Consider the following 24,065-nt stretch of genomic DNA (forward strand, 5'->3'; position numbering starts at 1 on the left):
CTACTTTAGAGACCTATCCCCAAATAAAATAATTTTTGAAAGGTTTTCCAAAACGTAGAGAAAGCGGTGATTTAATACGGAGGTAAACTACAGACCCAAAAGAGAAATGAAACTTTAATGGGACACTATTAAGTTTTAAAATATAGAACAGTGATGGTTAACCTTTTTGGCACTGAGTGCTGAAACTGGAGCATGCGTGTGCATATGCACCAGAACCAGGAAGAGAGCAGCTGGCCAGTGGGCATGTGCGCCAAACCAGCTGGCCGGCATGCATGTGCGTGATGGAGCCTGGAAGAGCAGCTGGTGACTGCGTGCATGCCCACAGGGAGGGCTCTGCGTGCTACCTCTGGCATGCATGCCATAGGTTCGCCATCACAGATATAGAAGGACCGGACTGGAATTTACAGTATTGTGAAAAGTGATTTAAATTAGCAGATAACATTATTTGACTACTGGAAGAAATTCCACAAAGAAAAATGAACTTTTTGACTGCTTGACAATCAGCTTTTATCTAACTGTTTTAACTCGACAATCGAGTTAAAACTGTTAGAACTGGGATGACACCTACTGGTGAAAAAAGATATTCTATTATATAATTGGAAAAGATCTTGAAAGGAAGCCAGGATTGATAAGAAGAAAAATAAAGTGAAGAAAGGCAAACAATATCTGGGACAATGGACTATTTTAAATAGAATTCTGTACAAGTGGAAAGAGAAAGAATAGGGAGAACAACTATTGGCAGACAAGAGAAAAAAAAAAGGCACCCTGCCCGAGCTACTCAACGTCATTGCCGGGGTGGCGGTCGATACCCCCAGACTTATTGTCATGGGGGATTTCAACCTCCCATCCACGGGTGAGGCATCAGAGGTGGCTCGGGAGTTCATGGCTTCCATGACGGCCTTGGACCTGACCCAGTTAGTTCAAGGCCCCACTCACATAGGAGGACACACTCTGGACTTGATTTTTATCTCTGGTCAGTGGTTGAATGATCTTGGTAGAGGGGACCTAGATATTAAACCCTTGTCATGAACAGATCATTCACTCCTTCAACTAGACTTTCCTACCGCCTGCCCCCGCCGCAGGGAGACGGAACCGACCAGATGGTTCCGTCCCAGGTGCCTGATGGATCCCGAAAGGTTCTGATGGAGCTTGGGCCGTTTCCTGAGACTCTAACACACGACTCGACTGAAGAGCTGGTGGCCGCCTGGGAGAGGGCGGCCGCTGGAGCTTTGGACCGCGTCATGTCTTTGCGGCCTCTGACCCGATGCCGATCTCAATTAGCTCCTTGGTTCTCCGAGGAGCTGAAAGAGATGAAGCGTCGGAAAAGACGCCTAGGGAGTATTTGGAGGACTAGTCAATCCGATTCCGACCGGACACAGGTGAGGTCTTATATCAAGACCTACCTAGTGGCGATAAAAGCGGCAAAATCTAACCATTTTTCCGCTCTTATCGCATCTGCAGAGAACCGCCCAGCCGCCCTGTTTAGGGTGACCCACTCCCTTCTTCGGGGGGGAGTGCGGGAAGATCCCTTGCAGGGTTGTGCTGAGGATTTTGTGCAATTCCTGCACGATAAAGTCGCTCAGATTCGGGATGGCTTGGACTCCGATTGGATGAGTCCATGGGAGGAGACCGGGGCAGGTCTTGCGAATGTTATCTGGGAGGAGTTTGATCCTGTGACTCCCAAGGATGTGGACAGGGTTCTGGGTAAGATTAGTGCCGCCACGAGTTTATTGGACCGGTGTCCCTCCTGGTTGGTACTGGCCTCCCGGGAGGTTACACGAGGCTGGCTCCAGGGGATTATAGGTGCTTCTCTGAGTGAGGGTGCCTTTCCTGCCGCCTTGAAAGAGGCGGTAGTGAGGCCCCTCCTCAAGAAGCCTTCCCTGGACCTGGCTGAATTAGCCAACTATCGTCCAGTCTCCAACCTTCGTTTTGTGGCGAAGGTTGTTGAGAGCGTGGTGGCATGACAACTTCCCCGGCACCTGGATGAAGCTATCTATCTAGACCCGTACCAGTCGGGCTTCAGGCAGGGGTACAGCACAGAAACGGCATTGGTCGCGTTGGTGGATGATCTCTGGAGGGCTCGGGACAGGGGTTGCTCCTCTGTCCTAGTCCTATTAGATCTCTCAGCGGCTTTTGATACCATTGACCATGGTATCATGCTGCAGCGATTGAGGGGGTTAGGAATAGGGGGCACCGTTTTGCGGTGGTTCTCCTCCTTCTTCTCCGACCGCTCGCAGTTCGTGTTGGCAGGGGGACAGAGGTCGACCTCAAGGCGTCTCGCATAGGGAGTGCCGCAAGGGTCGGTCCTCTCGCCCCTCCTGTTCAACATTTATGTGAAGCCGCTGGGTGAGATCATCCGTGGTTTTGGGGTGAAGTGCCATCTGTACGCTGATGACACTCAGCTGTACATCTCCACCCCAGACCACCGCAACGATGCCCTTGATGTGATGTCTCGCTGCCTGGAGGCCGTGCGGGCCTGGATGGGGAGGAACAGGCTCAGACTCAACCCCTCCAAGACCAAGTGGCTGTGGCTTCCGGCGCCCCGATATAGTCAGCAGGTGCCATCGCTGACTATTGGGGGTGAATCTTTGCCCCCCACGGAGAGGGCTCGCAATCTGGGTGTCCTCCTGGACGCGCGGCTGTCTTTAGAAGAGCATATGACGGCCGTGGCCAGGGGGGGCTTTTATCAGGTTCGCCTGATTCGCCAGTTGCAGCCCTTTCTGGATCGGGACGCCCTGCGCACGGTCACTCATGCCCTTGTTACTTCCCGGTTGGACTATTGTAATGCTCTCTACATGGGGCTCCCTTTGAAGAGCACTCGGAGGCTCCCAGTGGTCTTCCGGGTGCGATTCAAGGTGCTGGTTACCACCTTTAAAGCGCTCCATGGCATAGGACCCAGGTACCATCGAGACCGTCTTCTGCCACCAATAGTCTCCCACCGACCAGTCCGCTCCCACAGAGAGGGTCTCCTCAGGGTACCATCAGCCAAGTTATGTCGGCTGGCGACACCCAGGGGGAGGGCCTTCTCTGTGGGAGTCCCAGCCCTGTGGAACGAACTGCCCCCAGAAATTCGTAAGATCTCCGACCTTCGGGTGTTTCACTGCGCACTGAAGACCCTGTTGTTCCGCCAGGCCGGACTATCAACATAATAGTTTTAAATTGGGGTATTTAAACTTTTTGGGGTTTTAAATCTGAGCCAATTTATTTAATTATTTTAAATTTTATATTGCTGTTTTGTCTGTGTTTTTAAATAGGCTGTACACCGCCCTGAGTCCTTCGGGAGAAGGCCGGTATAGAAATAAAATTATTATTATTATTATTATTATTATTATTATTATTATTATTATTATTATTATTATTTGCTTCCTGACTGTTTAGGAGTAAATGGTGAGCTTTTTGAAGATTTTCAAAGTAGTGTGAATTGTAAACAATACGGTCCTTTTTGGAACTGCCTTGAATTGCCCTTGAGACTGAATAACTGACACTGGTGGATTAATGAGATATGAGGGAACTTGATGGGCCATCCTGGACTATAAATACTATTTGATAGAATATTTTATGAGGCAAAAGAATAAAAGTTAAACAAGACTTACAAATTTGGACAATTTTGAGGAAGTAAATTGGTAAATCCTGAGGACCTTAAATATAGTTGATTCTGAGGAATGGTTCCGGGAGTGAACAAAATCTTCTCCTATTGGCTGTTTGGTGTTCTGGACAACTGGGACATTGGGGTTTTGGTGGATTATTGAGCAATTTCCAGCCCATTAAATCAAATTAAGATGTCACAACAGGGAAAAACAAATATATTTCCAAAAGAAATACAATTGATGTTTCAATATATCCAGGAAGCCATGATAAAGAATCATAGAGAGATGAAGAAACAAATGCATGACATAGATGTGAGATTAGAAAACTCACAGCAAATGACAACAAAAAATGAACAAAGAATCCAGAAAATAGAGGAGGAATTAGAAGGAGTGGGGGAAAGAATAGAGTAGATAAATCAGCAACTGATACAAGCTGATAAAGATTTGGAAAAGCAAGGAATAACTCTTGAAAAGGAGAGGGCAGTTTATTTTTTAAGATGTCAAAACATTGATGACGACAAAGAGGAAGATCTGCCAGAAGAGATGAAAGAATTATTGGTGGGTGCCCTTGAGACTGGAACATGAGAGGTAGACGTGGAGGCAGATGAAATACTTAGATTAAATATGAGTGATGTGAGGAGACATAAGGTCCCAGGGGAGGAACATGTGAAATTCATTAAAAAGTCAATAAGAGTCAAAATACTAGAAAGAGAAAGAGATGACGGATAGATAACAGAATACTTCTTCATGTGAGAATTGTTTTATTAATGGTTAGAAAATAGAAGTAGAAATTAGAAATTGGGAAAATATTATGTATACTGCTACATAATACAAAACATTATTATTACTACTATGTATACATAAATATTAGAAGTTGAAAGATTATTACTATGTATGCGTAAATAGTATCATTAGTATTATTATTATGTATAAAGTAAATTGACCCAGACAATACACTGTTCACCAAGCACCTATGGATGTTAAAGAAAAAAATGTGTGTGTGTGTATGTATATGTGTTCTGATTGGGTGGAGGTGTGTTCTGATTGGTTGGGGATTTGGCTGTGCTCTGATTGGATGGAGGGTTGGCTGTGCTCTGATTGGCTGGGGATGTGTTCTGTTTAGATGGGGGCTTGGTTGTGCTCGGTTTAGTCTGAGTTGCAGGGGGATTTGAGCTGGTGAGCTGCATTGCTGTTGTTTGGCTTCGCGTTCGTGGTCATGCCACATCTTCATGGTGGGTGTCAGTTTGCTTCATGTATGGATTAGAGGGGTTTAAAGTGGCTAATGATGTAGCTGTGGTCTGGCTTCTGGTTTGTGGTCGTGCCTCATCGGTGTGGGTTTGCTTTTTGCGTAGATGTGTGGTGGTGACATCCTGTGTGGTTTTCGTGAGTGTGGGTCTGGTGTCTTTCTTTGTGTTAGGGACTCGTTTGTCAATGAGGGCGGGTTTCCAAATGGCTGGTAGGCGGGAGGTATCATCTCGTTTATTCATGCTGTGTGGGCGTTTTTCTATCTTGATGGCTTCTCTGATTATTCTGTTGTTAAAGTGTTCAGTTTTGGCAATAGTTCTGGTCTTTTTAAAGTCAATATCATGTCCTGTAGCTTTGAGGTGTTGGACCAAGGAAGAAGTTGGTTCCTCTTTTCTGACTGAATTCTTGTGTTCTTCAATGCGTGCACTTATTCTTCTGTTGGTTTGTCTCATGTATGTGGTGGGGCAGGTGGTGCATGGGATTTCATATACTCCTTGATTTTCTAACTCAAATTTGTCTTTGGGGTTTCTTAGGATGGTGGATATTTTTCGGTTTGTGCAGAATGCTGTCTTGATGTTGTGTTTGCTGATTCTGTCTGTGGTGCCTTTTATGTATGGGATGAGGGCTTTGCCATTTTCTTGTTCTCTGTCTTGGATTTTAGTGGGGGTTTCTTTTTGGATTAGGTTGGTAATCTTATTTCTTTGGAATCCGTTGGATGTTAGTACGTTAGTGAGAGTGTGTAGTTCGGTTTTTAGGTGTTGTTCGTCAGCTAAGTGTTTTGTTCTGGAGATGAGTGTCTTGGCCACTGAGTTGATCTGTGCTGGAGTTGATCTGACTTCATCGAAACGTTGCCAAGACACTTCCAATTTTATGCGGGAGAAAACCCGAATAACCAAAGACATATATATATATATATATATATATATATCTCATCGGAGTATTAAACTACCATTACACAATACACAGCTAATTACAAATGGGAGACAGCTGGAAGGGCCTATTACATGCGCAATGGCAAAATTGATTAATGGCATATAAAGGTAGAGATCTCTGTAATGGTAGTTTAATACTCTGACGATGTCAGCAGATGGCTGATGAAAGCTTACTAGAATAATTTTTTTTAATTATTTTAAAATTTTAAGTTCTGGAGCTGGCAGAATTTCTACTTCTTTTTTTACATGCATGCACGCACGCACACACATATAAGATGTATTTCCAAAGGTAAAATTAAAAATTAAAAAATAATCATACTTCCTAAATAGATATCTGGATTCTTAATAATTAAACCTTTCCTATCAGTGCTTTCTTCAGTGAATAGATGTTATAGCTACTGCCTAGTAATTTTGGTTGCAAACAAAATGGATGCACCATTTATTGTTTTCCTGCTGTTGGGTCAAAAAATCCACATAATTGGCACCATTTAACTGGTAGGTGCTTACAAATTTTGATGTCAGGCGTGATCCCCCAGGGTCCTTGATTGTTGGAGGCCAGACCACTATGAAGTACAGCGAGTTCTCGATTCGACGTGGCACAGAGGGCGCCTCCAGTACTTAATTAAGTGGAAGGGTTACCCCTTGTCAGAAGCTTCCTGGGTGAAGAGCACAAACATCCAAGCTGACTGCCTCATAGCTAAATTCCATGCAGATCACCCGGACAAGCCGGGAGGGGGTGGGGTACACCCTCGGATGGGGTAAGGTACTAAACTTGTTTATCTCATGCAGGCCTCACGGAGAGAGTGAAGGGAGAGGGGCCGGATGTCAGTGTTTCAGCGCTGACATAGAAAGGGAGATAAGCCCTGGACTTTTGCCTGCTAAATCCCTTTGAAGCTCAGTCTCCGTGGAAATTAAGAGGAGGGGGGAACATTCCTGTGAAATGACAAGACAAGAAGTCAGTAGAGTGACTTGGAAGATAGCCAATAAGAAGCAGAGAATTGGGGATCGGAAAGGGAGGGATTGGGGGGCAAAAGGTCAGTCTTGTCTGCACGAGTCATGATCTGGTTGCTGTACTTGAATAAAGAGAAGATTTCCTTAAAGATTGGCAGTTTGGAAATTCATTTATTTTGAGATAGCATCGAAGTCTGACATTTGATTTGATTTATTGAATATTGAAATAGCTGTGGGTCCACAGCATTTTAATTAGCCTTCAGAAAGAATAATGCTTGTAAACTACAACACTGCCCTTCCTAATACACTTGTAATCTATGACAATGTATATTGTTTATTTAAAGTATTTTAAATATATACTCTCCATTTCAAATGAGCTAGAGCTTTAAAAATCCCTGAAGTAACAGTCACGCACACTTGAATAGTAAAACTTAAAGCTCCAGCAAATCATTTAAATGCTAATTCTATATTGGTTTCAGATAATTTTTTTATTGTGTAATCCCTCTTTTTATCAAATTTCACTTAACTCTTCATTTTTTCAGATCATCTCTGAAGCTTTGGATATTTTTTCTAAAGCATAATTTGCCCCATTAATATAGAAATTACCCATAACTATAAAATACAATTCTAATTAAAAACAAAAATTAAGAAAACTAAATAAAAGTATTTAATTCAGTTTATCCACTGAAAATATCAATTTCTGCTTAATTGTTGAAAAACTTTAAGATTGTAGTATTGTGGATTCTTTTGAAGAAGACGATGCTTTAATTCTTGGAAAGTAGTATCTGAAGAACATAGTTAAGGAATTGCCAATTATTATCAGCTTAACTCAATCAGTAAATTGCTCTCTTATATCCTATGCCTGTCATAGAGCTAATTTGAAAATAAGCTTCATTTAATGTTGATATTTTTTGTTACTGTTACAAATATTAGAACAGGGAAGGATCCCAAAATATTCACTAGAGTGTGTTCTTAGCAAAGGTTGTTAAAAGGCCTTTTATAATCCCCATGTTATATAAAAAATAAAGAATCAAATGATTTTGGAAGGCAGAATTTATATGTCATCTTTTTGCATCCAAGAAGAGAAATATCTTTCTGGAATGCCTTTGGGAATGCCTCAACTAGGTAATATCACATAGTGTTGCTATTCCCAAACCGATAAATACTTCCATGTTCAATTTGTACAGTAACCATGTCATCCAGCAGTTTTGAGTTTTTAAAGTATAATTTTTGTTATATGCTCCATTATTTTGCCTCAATGTTTACTCTCACTAGGAAAATAGGAGAAAAAATCAAACCAGACAAGTCTTCTGTGAATACATTTGCTCAATTGTAATTAACATTTATAGGATGACTTCACACTAATTAAAAGAATCGGAATACACTGTTGTTTTAGATCTGCAAGCTGAAATACGTTTTTGCATGAAAAAATGTCTAACCTAAAAGGGGAGGGAATCATTTTGGATTGTCTATATCAGGGGTCTGCAACCTTAAACACTCAAAGAGCCATTTGGACCCATTTCCCACAGAAAACACCGGGAGCCACAAAACCTGGGTGGGTGTGGTCAACTCGTCACTCCCACCCAGTCACATGACCCTTCCAGCCACGCCTACCCATATTTTGTGGCTCCAGGTGTTTTCTGTGGGAAATGGGTCTCTCTCTCCCCCTCCCTTTCATTTGTTTTTCTTTTTCCTTTCCCTTTTTTTCTTTCCCTCCCCTTTCCCTCTCTCATTCTCTCCCTCCAGCTCTCTCATTTCTGTTCCTCTTTTCTCATTTCTCTCATTTTTCTCCTTTTCTCTCATTTCTTTCTTGTTTTTTCCTCATTCTCTCCCTTTTTCTCTCCTTTTCCTTATTCTCTTCCTTTTTTCTCTTTCTCTCTCATTTGTTTCTCTTTTCCTCTCATTCTCTCCCTCTAGCTCTCTCATTTCTCTCTCCCTCTCCCCCTTCTCTCTCATGTTTATCTTTTTCTTTTCTTTCATTCTCTCCCTCCATCATTTTCTCATTTCTCTCTCCCTTTTTCTCTCTCTCATCTCTCTCTCTTCCTTTGCCACCCAGAGGACACTTTTCAATAGCCGGTGGCATCACTCAGCTGGAGGAATAAAGAAGCTCAGGGCAGCAGGAAAAGGGAACTGGCCCCGCCAAACCTCACACACCCATCCAGGGGATCAGGCTCGGAGAAAGCCGGAGTACTCTCGCCAAAAATGCTAGCCCATCAGCTGGTCAACCCGCCCGCTCCGTGCACCTTTGCTGTGCTTTGGCCAAGCCCAGCTGCTCGCTTGAGGCTATCCCCACTTGTGCACATACTCCTGGCCCCACAACAGCTGGCCAGGGGGTTGCGTGAGGAGGAGGAGGGTGGTCTTTGGAGAAGCCGCAGTGGCAGCTCGTCTCACTCCTGAGCTGCGGCCTGTCCCCCTTTCCGTTGTACTCTCCTCCCGGATCCCATTCCCACCCTGCCAGCCCTCGTGTTAGCGAGGTTAGTGTTGGCCCCGGCCAGGTTGGGCCAGTGTCTCAGGGTGGAGAGCAGGTCTCATGACCGGGTCAGCAGGGAGCCGCAGGAGAGGGGTCAAAGAGCCACAGGTGGCTCTGGAGTTGCGGGTTGCCAACACCCAGTCTATATCATCAAAATAAGCAGTTATTCATGTCTCAACAAATGTCTCAAGTCTTCACTCATCAGTTCTGTTGTTTCAATAAACATCTTTGTCTAATTTCCTTAGCCTGTTGAGTAAGTAAAAGCAATTCATTGTAGTGTGGTTCTTGGAAAGTCTTAATTCACTGTGAAATACAGAAATATAGTTATTTTCAGCAGTATAAGATGTGTAAGGATACACAAATGCAGGAATTCCTCTGGATCCCAAGTATTTACGAATGAGGCGTTCTGTTCCATACCAATTAAAGCCTTTGGTTGAATATCCAATGCGAGGAAGATGAATGCTTGCTGAGGTAAAGAATAAAGAGAGAAAATATCTGACATGCAGCACCAATAACAATGTATTGGTGTAGAAGGAATTAACTAGTAAGTTATAAACAAAATGATTTATTTTCATAAAAAGACAACACTTGGAAGCTCATTTTGTTGCAATGTATACTGTAACAGAGGCTAATGTTCATTTTAAATCTATTCCAATATGAATAGTAGCAGAACTTTTGACATTTCCTCCTTGTTATATATTCCAACTGAATAGTCAGTAAAAACCAAGTTGTGGTAACATGTAAGTAACACCTTCAGATTTCTCTGGTGAAATTTAACACCAAAATGATTAAATTTAAGCTGTATAATTATGGCCTGTTCTTCAGTGGTGCTTGTGCTCTTAAGAATGAAAATGGAAACAGTTTGAAATTGCCAGACCACACAGTCTTACCCTATCCTTAAAAACAACAATAAATAGGCTGTCCCAGCATTGGACAAGAGTCTTCTCTTCTTCTGAAATCTTCCCAGATCTTCTTTCATTTAAAATGTTAGCCACCATTCCCAGTTTTGTGCCATCTACAGGCTGTAAATGTCCCATCAACTGCCTCATCAAGGTTACTGGTTAGCATAGGGCTCAAGGCAAACTCTATGACACTCCACACAATACTTGCCTAACTCTTTGGGTGCCAATTGTGAATCCACCCAACAATAATATCATCTAGTCCTTGTATTAGTTCCCTAGCTTAGAATCATAGAGTGTTAGGTCTGGAAAGGACCTCCGAGGACTTCTAGTCCAACTCTCTGCCCAAGGCAGGAGACCTTATACCACCCCAGACAAATGACTGACCAATCTTTTATTGAAAACCACCAGCAATGGAGCATCCATAATTCTAGAAGGTAAGCTGTTCCACTGATTAACTGCTCTCACTATCAGGACATATCTCTTTAGTTTCAGGTAAGATCTCTCTTTAACCAGCTTCCACCTTTTGCTTCTTGTTCTGCCCTTACGAGCTTTGGAGACTAAATCAACCTTCTCTTCTCTGTGAGTGCTCCTCAAGTACTGGAAGACTGCTATCAAGTCACCCTAATGCTGACACCCTAACAATTTAGCATTAGTGGACTCATGGAGATATAAAAATGGAGATGCCAGAGAATATACCTTCTTTGGAAGACATAAATCTTTTTCAAGGATTGATATGATATGGATATCTAAAAATCTTGCAAATAAAATTCTGAAAGTGGGCACTCTGCCTAAATCTTTCTCAGACCATAACCCAGTGCTTTTGGTTTTAAGAGGAAAGAGCTCAAGTTTCAGATGGAAACTAAATGAAGCTATTTTGCAAAAGGAAAGGATTGTAAAAGAGTGTAAAAAGAAATTGCAGGAATACTTTGAGAATAATTTGGAAAAGGGACAAGTTTAACGACAGAATGGGATGTTAGTAAAGTAGTCATGAGGGGCTATTTCATACAATACAATCGCCTAGAGAAGAAAAAAATCCCAGAAAAAGATGCAAAGGATAATGGATGAAATTAGACAGAAAGAAATTCACTTGCAAAAGACACCTATAGATACTAAAATTTTACACCATATTAAACTGTTATGGCAACAATTATCTATGTTAACTGTACAGGAAATAGAAACAAAATTGAACTATGCAAAACAAAGACATTTTGAATTTGCTAACAAACCAGGCAGATGGTTAGCATATAAATTAATAAAAGAAAGAGAAAAGACAATAATTGGAAAAATTTGTGAAGGCAGTAATGTGCTAACAGACAACATTAAAAAGTCCTTTCATAACTTTTATTCAAATTTTTATAAAAGACAGGAGATTGACATATTAAAAATAGATGAATACCTTTCAAGACAACAGTTACCAAAATTTTACAAACCCAGAGACAACTGATGAATGATCTGATAACGTTTTTTGAGATTTCAGAAGTTATTTAAAAAATATGAGGCCAGGAGAGGGACTTCCGGTTTGGCATTGCTGCGGGACAGTTGTAGGGAGCGGGACTCCGTGGACCTAGGCTAAACTCTCTTTATTGGGGGGCCCTTAATGGGCTAAAGTCACCTTGGAGGGGTGACGAAGAAAGGAGGGATGACTTGCAGTTCACGAAGAGTGACAACTCACCTTGTTGATCCAAGGCTTATTCTCCTACCCAACACTGAAGAAGAGAGGCGGCCATTATGGCCGCCATGAAGCTGGGACAACTGAAGAAAGAAATGTGTTGGAGTGGTGTGTGAACAGTGGACTGGACAGTGGACTGGACAGTGGACTGGAGCTGTCCACTCAACTTCTTTACCAGAGACTAAACCCCAAAGAAAAAAAAATTCAAAAAGATAGACTCTTTAAAGTGTTAAAAAAGCGGCGAATAAAGATTTAGGGAAAGATTATAGATCCGAAAGAAAGTGAAATCTAAGAGAGAATATAATCCTTAAAACACAGAAAGAGTGGACTTGAATACTTTATTGGAAACTTTTTGAAATAGCATTTTAAAATGCTGGAAACATTGGGCTGATTATTGGAAGAAACTGAAAGAAATTATTTGAAGGAAATAGGAATAGATTCCTAGCTGTCAGATTGGGTACAACGTTGAAATTTAGGCGATGGTGCCATCTACTGGTGAAAGAAAGAAACTACACTATATTTTAACAAAGCTGGGAATGTCCTTGGAATAATTATCTGCAATATAGAGTCGAGATTAAAAAACATATGGAAGACTGTTCTTTTCTCATGCATATTGTCTAATACCTATTTGTTTCATGACTAAGGAGAAAAATCTTTGAGACTTTTGAAGATTGCTAAATAGAGGGTTCATAAACATTTGGAATTATCATTGGAATTAAAGTCCTGACTATGTCACTGATAAAGACAAGGGAAACCTGTTGGATCATCTAGGAGTATAAACGTCTGATAACAGCACAAAGAGGTGAAAGAAGTAAAATTAAAAAAAGAAAAGAAAAAAGAAAAAGGCTTTTTGGAAAGCTTGGAATGAGTAAACTGACTGGTGGAGGACTATAAATATTGTGCATCTTGAGGAATAATTCTGGGACTGAGTGAATAGTTTTAATATTGGCTTTTTGACGTTACAGACAATGAAGATTTTGGAACCTTGATTAAGTAAGTTTTGGATTTATTAAAATAAGACAAAATGCTTCAACAGGAGAAAATAAGTATATTTCAAAAAGAAATGTCACTGATGTTTCAAAGTGTCTATGAAACTATAACAAAGAACCACAGGAAGTTAAAGGGTTTGGTTGTTTTAGTTGCAAGACTAGAAAATGTCCAGCAAACAACAATGAAAAATGAACAGGAAACCCAGGAAATAGAGGAGAAAATAGAAAAAACAGAGGAAAGGATAGAGCAGATAAAACAATGAACGAATTTAGAAGACAAGGAGAAGGAAGAGATAATTAAAATGAATTAAATAGATCAAGTTGACTATACATTAAGAAACTTAAAAATAAAATTGGATGAGCAGAAAGACATTCCTAAAGTGAGGATAGAGACACTGATAGGTATATGAAGATTTGGCAGCGAGAAGCAGAGGCAGTGACAGAGGTAACATTTAGACCAAATATGAATGATACATGGAGATATAAAATTCCAAAGGAGGAATATGGAAAACATGCTAAAAAATCAGTAAAAATTGAAATATTGAAGCGAACAAGAGATGAATTTCCACCAATATAAGATTTGTGCTATCAAAACTTAGAATAGAGGTAGGAATTAGAAAGAGGAATAATATTATTTAATAGATTCTTATATAATGCCTTAAAATTAGTATGTAGAGGAAAGGATCAGAAGTTGAAAGATTGTATTATATACTCTTAAACAACAGTGTTAAGGTTACTATGGCTATTAGTATTGTGTAATAAAATATTGGAAAAATTAAGATGATCAGGGATTAGATATATGGTGGAGTAAATATAATGTTAACAATGTTAATTGTAATATTTATAATGTTATTATAATGATGTGGAAAACATGCCAAAGGGAAAAAAAAAATTAACAAGAACTGAAATACTAAAATGGAAAAGAGATGAAGGATAGAAATAGAGTACCTACCAATATAAGATATAGAATAGAGGTAGATATTAGAACGGGGAAAAAATATCATTTTGCATATTTCTATATAATATAATATTTCTATATAATATGTAATATGTTCATATGTAGATGAAAGGACTAGAAGTTGAAAGATGACTGCATTATGTACAATGTTACTATAATGATGTGAGTATGATTAATGTAATTAAGGCTATCAAAATTATTAATTTCATCATTATTATTTGGTATCATAATTAATGATACCCAGATGCCACACTGTTCAAGTATTTAATACTGTTTCCCTGAAAATAAGACATGTCCAGATAATAAGCTCAATTGGGCTTTCGTGCGCATGTGGTAAAATAAGCCCCCCCTGAAAATAAGCCCCCCCAATACTTAGACACATGCGCGGGGGGGGGGGGGGGAAGGGAGAGGGAACATCAGAGCCACTGCTGCTCGACATCAGCAGGCCAGAAACGGTGAGCCGGACGCAGTGCTGTCACTTGGGAGAAGAAGAGAGAGAGGAGGTGCTGCAAGAGCACCCATTTCTCACGTTTTCCTCCTCCTGGGCAGCGGCAGCGAGTTCAGCTCCCCAAATCTGGCTTGCTGATCTCGGCTAGCGAGGGGCAGTGGCAGGTGGGGTGGGGTGGGGTGGGGCGGCGGAGAAGCAAGAATTCTGCCGTTCACCCAAACCCCAGATCTCCTGTTTGCCCTGCAAGCTCTTCAACAGGAAAGCGATTGAGCCAGTCCGTGGCTTTTGCAATCCAAGCCAGCACTTCTTCTCCTGCTCCCCTTTCTCCCCCCTCCCCAGCGGTGTGTAACTTGAGAACCAGCACCTTGGATTCTCTCTTTTAAACTCTTCCTGGCCATCCTTTTGTTCTCTGCTTCGGCTCCAGGAGCTGCAACCAATCCCCATCCCAACCCATCCCTGGCTGGGGGTGGTGGTGCTCAGGAGAACTTCGGCAAGGCTGGCCGAGCGACCCTTGGGGCGGAGACCCTCACCCCGGCCCCCTTGGCCACTTTGAGAGCAGCTGTGCAAGCCCAACCCAGCCCAGTCCAGTCAGCCTCCTTGGTTGGCAGACGGGGGGGAGAGAAGGTCCAAGAAGACCCCTGGGCTGCCCTGCCGCGCTTCTCCTGCCCCTCGCCCTCCTTTTACATATTGCCTCGGACAAGACCCCTCCCCAAGCCACTGGCCCCCTCAAACTTTCTCCAAAAGCTTGCCAGAGCTTGCTTGCTCCCAAAGCTTGTATGGAGCTTGCTTGCATACAGGCTTGCCAGAAACGCCGCCTCCTTCCTGCTTTGTGCTCCGTAGCCTTTCTCGTCCAGAATGCTGTGGAGCCCGGTCGAGCTGGCCGGAGAGGCGCTGGCTGATATCAGCCACGGGCGAGTTGTGTTGTTGGCCTTCACGCCCTGCGCCATGTTTAGTTTACGTTTATTTGATTTGTATACCGCCCTACTCCCGAAGGACTCAGGGCAGTGAACAGCCAACAATAAAATACATAGATACACAAAATTTAAAAACCAGATAAAATCAAATTAAATCATTTTGGCCCAGACAGATTAAAACACCCCAATAATTTAAAAACAGATTAAAATTTAAATATTTAAAAAGGGAAGAGATTAGGCCAAGCCCGCCTGATGGAATAAAAAGATCTTCACAGCGCGGCGGAAGGTGCGCAGATCCGGGATCCTCCGTATCTCCGGGGGGAGCTCATTCCAGATAGTAGGTGCCCCCACAGAGAAGGCTCTCCCCCTAGGGGCCGCCAGTCGACACTGTTTGGCTGACGGCACCCGGAGGAGTCCCTCTCTATGAGAGCGTACTGGCCGGTGGGAGGCTATTGGTGGTAGTAGGCGGTCCCGTAGATAACCAGGTCCTAAGCCATGGAGCGCTTTAAAGGTGGTAACCAAAACCTTGAAGCGCACCCGGAAGACCACCGGGAGCCAGTGCAGCTCGCGCAGGAGAGGTGTTACATGGGAGCGCCATGTCGCTCCCATTACCACCCGCGCGGCCGCACTCTGCGCCAGTTGGAGCCTCCGGGTGCTCCTCAAGGGGAGCCCCATGTAGAGAGCATTGCAATAGTCCAGGCGGGAGGTGACGAGGGCATGAGTGACTGTGCGTAACGAGTCCCGATCCAGAAAGGGACGCAACTGGCGGATCAGGCGAACCTGATGAAAAATCCTCCCGGTCATGGCCGTCAAGTGCTCTTCTAAAGACAGCCGTGAATCCAGGAGGACGCCCAAGTTGCGAGCCCTCTCCGTGGGGGCCAATGATTCGCCCCCAATAGTCAGTGATGGCGTCAACTGACTATATCGGGACGTCGGAAACCACAGCCACTCGGTCTTGGATGGGTTGAGCCTGAGCCTGTTCCTCCCCATCCAGATCCGTACGGCCTCCAGGCACCGGGACATCACTTCAAGGGCATCGTTGGGGTGGTCCGGGATGGAGATGTACAGCTGGGTGTCGTCAGCGTACTGATGGTACTCCACCCCGAAAGATCTCACCCAGCGGCTTCACATAAATGTTGAACAGGAGAGGTGAGAGGACCGACCCTTGCGGCACCTCACATATGAGGGGCCTCGGGGTCGACCTCTGTCCCCCTGTCAACACAGACTGCGACCGGTCAGAGAGAAAGGAGGAGAACCACCGCAACACAGTGCCTCCCACCCCTAACTCTTCCAACCGGTGCAGCATGATACCATGGTCGATGGTATCAAAAGCCACTGAGAGATCTAACAGGACCAGGACAGAGGAGCACCCCCTGTCCCGAGCCCTCCAGAGATCATCAACCAACGCGACTAATGCCATTTCCGTGCTGTACCCGGGCCTGAAGCCCGACTGGAACGGATCCAGATACGTCATTTCATCCAGGTGCTGTGGGAGCTGTTGCGCAACCACACTCTCAACAACCTTTGCCACAAAACGAAGGTTGGAGACCGGACGATAATTTACCAACATTGCCGGATCCAGGGAAGGCTTCTTGAGGAGAGGCCTCACCACCGCCTCTTTCAAGGCGGCAGGAAAGACACCCTCACTCAGAGAAGCATTTATAATCCCCTGGAACCAGCCTCGTGTCACCTCCCGAGAGGCCAGCACTAACCAGGAGGGACACGGGTCCAATAAACAAGTGGTCGCGTTCAGTCTACCCAGAATCCTGTCCACGTCCTCAGGGGTCACAGGATCAAACTCATCCCAGATAACATTCTCAAGACCTGCCCCAGTCCCTCCCCCTGAGACTACCCAGTCGGAGTCCAGATCTTCCCGAATCTGAGTGATTTTGTCATACGGATATTGAACAAAATCCTCGGCTCTATCCTCCAAGGGGTCCTCCCGCGCTTCCTGGTGGAGCAGGGAGCGGGTCACCCTAAACAGGGTGGCCGGGCGATTATCTGATGATGCAATAAGAGCAGCAAAATAGCTACATTTCGCTGCTTTTATCGCCACTAGGTAATTCCTAATATGAGATCTTACCAGTGTCCAGTCAGATTCAGAAAGACTGGCCCTCCAACTACTCTCTAGGCGTCTTTTCCGGCGCTTCAACTCCCTCAGCTCCTCAGTGAACCAAGGAGCTAAATGAGATTGGCGCCGGGTCAGAGGCCGCAAAGGCACGACCCGATCCAGAGCTCCAGCGGCCACCCTATCCCAGGCGGCCACTAGGTCTCCAGTCGAGGCGTGTGCCAGAGCCTCGGGGAATGGCCCAAGCTCCATCTGGAACCTGTCAGGTTCCATCAGGCGCCTGGGGCGGAACCATTTTACCGGCTCCGCCTCCCTGCGGCGGGGTGTAGCGGTTCGAAAGTCGAGATGAAGGAGAGAGTGATCAGACCATGACAAGGGCTCGGTGACTATATCCCCTATCTCGAGATCACTCAACCACTGTCCAGAGACAAAAACCAGATCCAGCGTGTTTCCCCCCATGTGGGTAGGGCATGAATTAACTGGGTCAGGTCCATGGCTGTCATGGAAGCCATGAACTCCCGAGCCACCTCAGATGCCTCACCGACGGACGGCAAGTTGAAATCCCACTTGCGAGCCCCGCTTGCTTCCCTTTTGACCTGCTCCACACCGGGCACTGCCTCAGCTCGGGAGTTGGACTCGGGACTCTCCTTCGGGGCATCCTTCCACCCAACTGAGTCCTGCCAACTTTACAGGAGTGGGGGATGTGTGTAGAAGAAAAGTTTCCGGGCATTGGGGAGCTGCCTTAGCAGCACTGGCAGAGCAGCTGGTCGGCGCTCCTGCACCAGTTCCACACCAGTATGGAAGAGAAGACTATCGTGTCCTGAATTGTTTTGCTTTCCTGCCCAGTTGCTTATGGTCTCTGGTTGTATCGTTCATCCAAACATGAAAAAGAAGAAACAGATAATAACCAGACGGCTTGATTATTTTGGTAAGTTCTCTGTCACATCTTTGACCTTAGCTCTAGGGAGACAAATTACCTCCCTCAACAGATTATCAGGTCTAGAGATGTTCTGCCCCAGCTACGGACCCTAAAGAACACATCACACACAAAGTCTGTACAAATCTTAGTTTACTAAATTAAATCAGTCTTTTTGAAACAAAGGCTGTTAATTAACTTTCTTAACAGCCTAAAAGAATCCAAAGAATAATAATTGTAATCTTACTATGCTTGGCAGAAAGCCCAGAAGCAATTTGCAGAGAACTAAGATCCAGACGCGAAGGAGAGTGAGCAAAGTTGTTCCCTGCAAATTGCCTCAGTCGTCATCCTTCCTTAAATAGGCTAAGGGAGTGGCCAATTAGCCCCAAGCCTTACTCTCGAGAAGACCTCCTTCTGAGGAGCCACTCCTGCCTTTTGGCAGCTGTGTGTGCCCGTGCATCGAGAAGAGGCTCCTCCTCTTCTTCCTCTTCACTTATGGGAGCTTCTGAAGGCCCTGGCAGAATCCCCGCCTCTGGCACCACATCTTCTCTAGCCTCCTCATTGTCTGACTCGAGTGCCAGCTGCACAGGCTGCTGGCGCAGCACCACACCAGCTTCCTCGCTGTCAGAATCAGTTACTAGCTGCACAGGCCGCTGACAGGCCACAACAATAGACTGCTGATTCTGTTCCTCTAAGAAATAAGTCACCTATCATCAACATAAGTCTTTTTTACTCCAGGGAAGACTGAGCTACTGGAACGCTTGAAGGGGACTCTTCTGTCAACGTTTGCATGTTTTCCTTCGGGAGGAGATTATAAAATGATTGTTCAGCTTCAGCAGTTGTGGGGACAGTCTGTTATTTTTTCACCTGCAGCATATAGGCTAGCTGTTCTTTTTTCGCTAGAATAGTAGTGGTGCCATTAGTTCAATCCTAGGTGGAAGCAAATTTTGCTTCGGTGCTATAAAGCAATCTTACCCAACATGTTCATTTGCAATATCTATCACCCCTGTCAAAATTCAAAATTTTGTATACAGAGAACTATCAGATTTCTTCTGTCTCAAAAGCCCTGCAACAGGCATGCTTACCGTTTCTTTTCTTGGCTTCTTGATAAATTTTCTTTAATCCTTTTTCTAATGCAGGAAGCTTAATTCCAGATAAATTGTTTGAATGGTCCCGGTGCTGAGCTACAATAAGAGCTAGCTAGAAAGATATTACATTTTGACTAGTGAGCAAATCAAGTACACAGAATGGGTTGTCCAAAAAAAAAAAAAAATTCTCATCCCTTTTTACAAATGCTATGTCTTCTGAACTTTGAACTAATCCTGAACTTTTACTGATATTCAGCTATGCATTTTATAGGGTTCTATCTGCATAGAATACAATTTAGAACTACTTAAAGAAAAATATATGTTTGTGCAGCTACCAAATCTGTCCTTTTCCCCCTAGATTTCTTATTATCAATCCAGAATATCAACTATATATTTTATTGAGTTCTTATTTGCATAGAATGCAATTTAGAATTATTTTAAGAAAAACATATTGTTATGTAGTTACCAAATCCGTTCCTTTATTCCTGGATTCCTTATCATCAATGCAGAATAAAAGAGTTCCTCCTAATGTCAGGTCTGCAAAACAATTAACAGGGATGGAAACATTTAGTCCTATTTAGATTTAAAATGAGAGAAATTTTTTATGAATAGCTGAATAATGAAGATTAAATTGTCATATTCTTTTTCATTTAGCATTATTATTTATTTATTAATCATTTATTTATTAATCAAATTTCTATACCGCCCTACTCCCGAAGGACTCAGGGCGGTGAACAGCCAAGATAAAATATAGATAATACAAATATTAAAAAATCCCTTAAAATTATTAAATATTTTGGCCGAAACACAGATTAAAACACCCAATTTGTAAAATCACGAATTAAAAAATTAAAAAATTAAAAAGATGGGAGTTAGGCCAGGCCAGCTTGCTGAAATAGAAAAGTTTTGAGAGCACGGCGAAACGTGCGCAGGTCCGGGATCTTCCGTATCTCTGGGGGGAGCTCGTTCCAAATGGTAGGTGCCCCCACAGAGAAGGCTCTCCCCCTGGGGGCCGCCAGTCGACACTGTTTGGCCGACGGCACCCTGAGGAGCCCCTCTCTATGAGAGCGTACTGGTCGGTGAGAGGCTATTGGTAGCAGAAGGCGGTCTCGTAGATACCCCGGTCCGATGCCATGGAGCGCTCTAAAGGTGGTAACCAAAACCTTGAAGCGCACCCGGAAGACCTCCGGGAGCCAGTGCAGCTCGCGCAGGAGGGGGGTCACATGGGAGCGCCACGTCGCTCCCATAACCACCCGCGCGGCCGCATTCTGGACCAGCTGGAGCCTCCGGGTGCTCCTCAAGGGGAGCCCCATGTAGAGAGCATTGCAGTAGTCCAAGCGGGAAGTAACGAGAGCATGAGTGACCGTATTTAACGAGTCCCGATCCAGAAAGGGACGCAACTGGAGAATCAGGCGGACCTGATAAAAAGTCCCCCTGGCCACGGCCGTCATGTGCTCTTCTAAAGACAGCCGTGAGTCCAGGAGGACACCCAAGTTGCGAACCCTCTCCGTGGGGGCCAGTGACTCGCCCCCAATAGTCAGTGATGGCACCAACTGACTATATCGGGATGTGGGAAACCACAGCCACTCGGTCTTGGATGGGTTGAGCCTGAGTCTGTTTCTCCCCATCCAGATCCGCACGGCCTCCAGGCACCGGGACATCACTTCAAGGGCATCATTGGGGTGGTCCGGGATGGAGATGTACAGCTGAGTATCATCAGCGTACTGGTGGTACTTCACCCCGAAACCACGGATGATCTCACCCAGCGGCTTCACATAAATGTTGAACAGAAGGGGCGAGAGGACCGACCCTTGTGGCACCCCACATACAAGGGGCCTCGGGGTCGACCTCTGTCCCCCTGTCAACACAGACTGCGACCGGTCAGAGAGAAAGGAGGAGAACCACCGCAACACAGTGCCTCCCACCCCTAACTCTTCCAACCGGTGCAGCATGATACCATGGTCGATGGTATCAAAAGCCACTGAGAGATCTAACAGGACCAGGACAGAGGAGCACCCCCTGTCCCGAGCCCTCCAGAGATCATCAACCAACGCGACCAATGCCATTTCCGTGCTGTACCCGGGCCTGAAGCCCGACTGGAACGGATCCAGATACGTCATTTCATCCAGGTGCTGTGGGAGCTGTTGCGCAACCACACTCTCAACAACCTTTGCCACAAAACGAAGGTTGGAGACCGGACGATAATTTACCAACATTGCCGGGTCCAGGGAAGGCTTCTTGAGGAGAGGCCTCACCACCGCCTCTTTCAAGGCGGCAGGGAAGACACCCTCACTCAAGGAAGCATTTATAATCCCCTGGAGCCAGCCTCGTGTAACCTCCCGAGAGGCCAGCACCAACCAGGAGGGACACGGGTCCAGTAAACATGTGGCTGCGCTCAGTCTACCCAGTATCCTGTCCACGTCTTCGGGCGTCACAGAATCAAACTCTTCCCAGATAATACTCACAAGACCTGCCTCTGTCCTCCCCGCTGAATCTACCCAGTCAGAGTCCAGATGTTCCCGAATCTGAGCGATTTTGTCATACAGATACTGTACAAAATCCTCGGCTCTACCCTCCAAGGGGTCCTCCCGCGCTTCCTGGTGGAGCAGGGAGTGGGTCACCCTAAACAGGGCGGCCGGGCGATTATCTGATGACGCAATAAGAGTGGCAAAATAGTTATACTTCGCCACTTTTATCGCCACCAGGTAGGTCTTAATATGAGACCTTACCAGTGTTCGGTCAGATTCAGAATGGCTGGCCCTCCAACCACTCTCCAGGCGTCTTTTCCGGCGCTTCATCTCCCTCAGCTCCTCGGTGAACCAAGGAGCCAGGCGAGATCGACGCCGGGTCAGAGGCCGCAAAGGCACGACCCGATCCAAAGCTCCAGCAGCCGCCCTATCCCAGGCGGCCACCAGCTCCTCAGTCGAGCCGTGTGCCAGAGCCTCAGGAAATGGCCCAAGCTCCGTCTGGAACCTATCAGGATCCATCAGGCGCCTGGGGCGGTACCACCTCAATGGTTCCGCCTCCCTGCGGCGGGGTGCGGCGGTTCGAAGGTCAAAACGAAGGAGGGAGTGATCTGACCATGACAAGGGCTCGATCACTATATCCCCTATCTCAAGATCACTCAACCACTGACCAGAGACAAAAACCAGGTCTAGCGTGTTCCCCCCCGTGTGAGTAGGGCCATGAACTAACTGGGTCAGGTCCATAGCCGTCATGGAAGCCATGAACTCCCGAGCCACCTCAGATGCCTCACCGACAGATGGCAGGTTAAAATCCCCCATGACCATAAGCCTGGGGGTGTCAACCGCCACCGCGGCTATAACGTTGAGCAGCTCGGGCAGGGCTGCCGTCACGTGGCAGGGAGCCAGGTACGTAACCAGCACACCCATCTGCACCCCATGACCCCACTTCACAAGGAGGGACTCACAACCAGCCGTCTGAGGAACAGTGGCCTCCCTCGGACCAAGACCTTCTCTAATGACAACCGCCACCCCCCCGCCCCTCCCCTGTGTCCTCGGCTGATGGAATGCGCGGAAACCGGGTGGGCACATCTCAAGGAGGGGGACCCCCCCCTCCTGGCCCAACCAGGTCTCCGTAATACCCGCCAGGTCCGCTCCCCCCTCCTGAACAAGATCACAAATGAGGGGGGCTTTATTTACCACGGACCGGGCGTTGCACAGCATCAGCCGAAGGCCCAGGGCCTGAGGGTCTGTGCAACCTGGGGAACGAGGGGAGCATTGGAGGCCGGAGCGCGCCACCGCTTGGAGCCAGCGGGCGCGCGCTCCCACAACCTGATGTGGCCCCCTGCTCCCGCCATATCTGCCCCTCCCACCCACAGTACTGATGTAATGACCATCCATAACACAAGCTCTAACCCCCTCCTTGACCCTGGTTCCCGCATCTCTAGTGCCGTGCTCTTCAGCCGGCTCTGGCCTCCTCCCCGACAGGTTCTCCCCCAAACCCACCGAACCCACCCCCCTCCCAGAAACCTTTAAAACCTTATCTAAAAATTTCCCCAAAAAACCCCACAACCCCCTCCTCGCTGCATGCCACCTCTCGGGATTCCAAAATCCGTCATCAAGGTAGGCCCTCGATAGTGAGGAGGGCCAAACCTGCGAGAGGGGGGAGTCTCGCAGCGCAAGCAGGTCAGCAGCCGTAAACAACGCACAAAAATTATGACTTTCCTTAGATAAGGAAGTAGCAGGCAAAGAAAAATAGCTTCCTGCAATATTATATATGGGCAGGGATTATGTGCTTCTTTTAAACTCATTCCTGTGTAAAAGACTGGCTGGAATTAATATTTGAATAAGTGGTGGCAACTCAGCCTTTGGATTTGCAAAGCTGGGTGTCATCTACTAAAATAATGAAAAAGTGACTTACCTTTCATCTTTCCTGCTAGTTCATATATTTTCTTTGGTTGGTCAGAACGATTCCCGAGAGCTGTGAATAAACCTCCTTTTCCCCAGTGGCCAGAATCATCTGAAAAAAGAATTGTTATGTTAAGATGTTTCACTTAAAAGTTCAGGAAAACTATTCATTACTTATTTGAAATAGAGTAGTATTTTCAGAATGGTTTCTTTTTATTCTTCAAGGAAATTGCAACAACAAATGCAGACAATTTAACAATTCCATTCGGAATTCAAAAGGAAACAGAACCATTATACTGATAAACTGACGGCACAGTAATTTATATTTTTGAGTTCCCTTCATTTAAATTAGCTTTGATAAGTAAATCCCCAATTCTGGCTCCTTATAGCACAGTAGTTTGCCTGCACTAAATGTTATAGCTGATTGAATTTGTGCTCAATATTAAGATATAATTTCTGACTATTTGTTTGCATTTTCTCTCCCATTTTTTTCCTTCTGTATATTTTTTTCTAGACTTTGAGAATAGTGATTATCTTTTTTATATAAATTATTCTAGT

The 24,065-nt window shown here is 45.2% G+C and overlaps 1 protein-coding gene across 1 annotated transcript in view; it reads right to left on the bottom strand.

Annotated features, from left to right (window-relative positions):
* Nucleotides 1-6,866: 6,866 nt before the first annotated feature.
* Nucleotides 6,867-24,065, bottom strand: part of CHD1L (chromodomain helicase DNA binding protein 1 like) — a 101,774-nt gene continuing 84,575 nt past the window's right edge. Inside the window, exons 19-23 of the mRNA XM_034411164.3 lie at nucleotides 23,521-23,619; nucleotides 19,604-19,674; nucleotides 19,135-19,249; nucleotides 9,543-9,651; nucleotides 6,867-7,500 (exon numbers count right to left, since the gene is read on the bottom strand). Coding sequence (XP_034267055.2) covers nucleotides 7,437-7,500; nucleotides 9,543-9,651; nucleotides 19,135-19,249; nucleotides 19,604-19,674; nucleotides 23,521-23,619 — 458 coding nt within the window. The 3' untranslated portion in view covers nucleotides 6,867-7,436. The remainder of the gene's footprint in view (nucleotides 7,501-9,542; nucleotides 9,652-19,134; nucleotides 19,250-19,603; nucleotides 19,675-23,520; nucleotides 23,620-24,065) is intronic.

Source organism: Pantherophis guttatus, chromosome 2 (assembly GCF_059756535.1).
Source record: "Pantherophis guttatus breed Tessera chromosome 2, ASM5975653v1, whole genome shotgun sequence".
NCBI lineage: Eukaryota > Metazoa > Chordata > Lepidosauria > Squamata > Colubridae > Pantherophis > Pantherophis guttatus.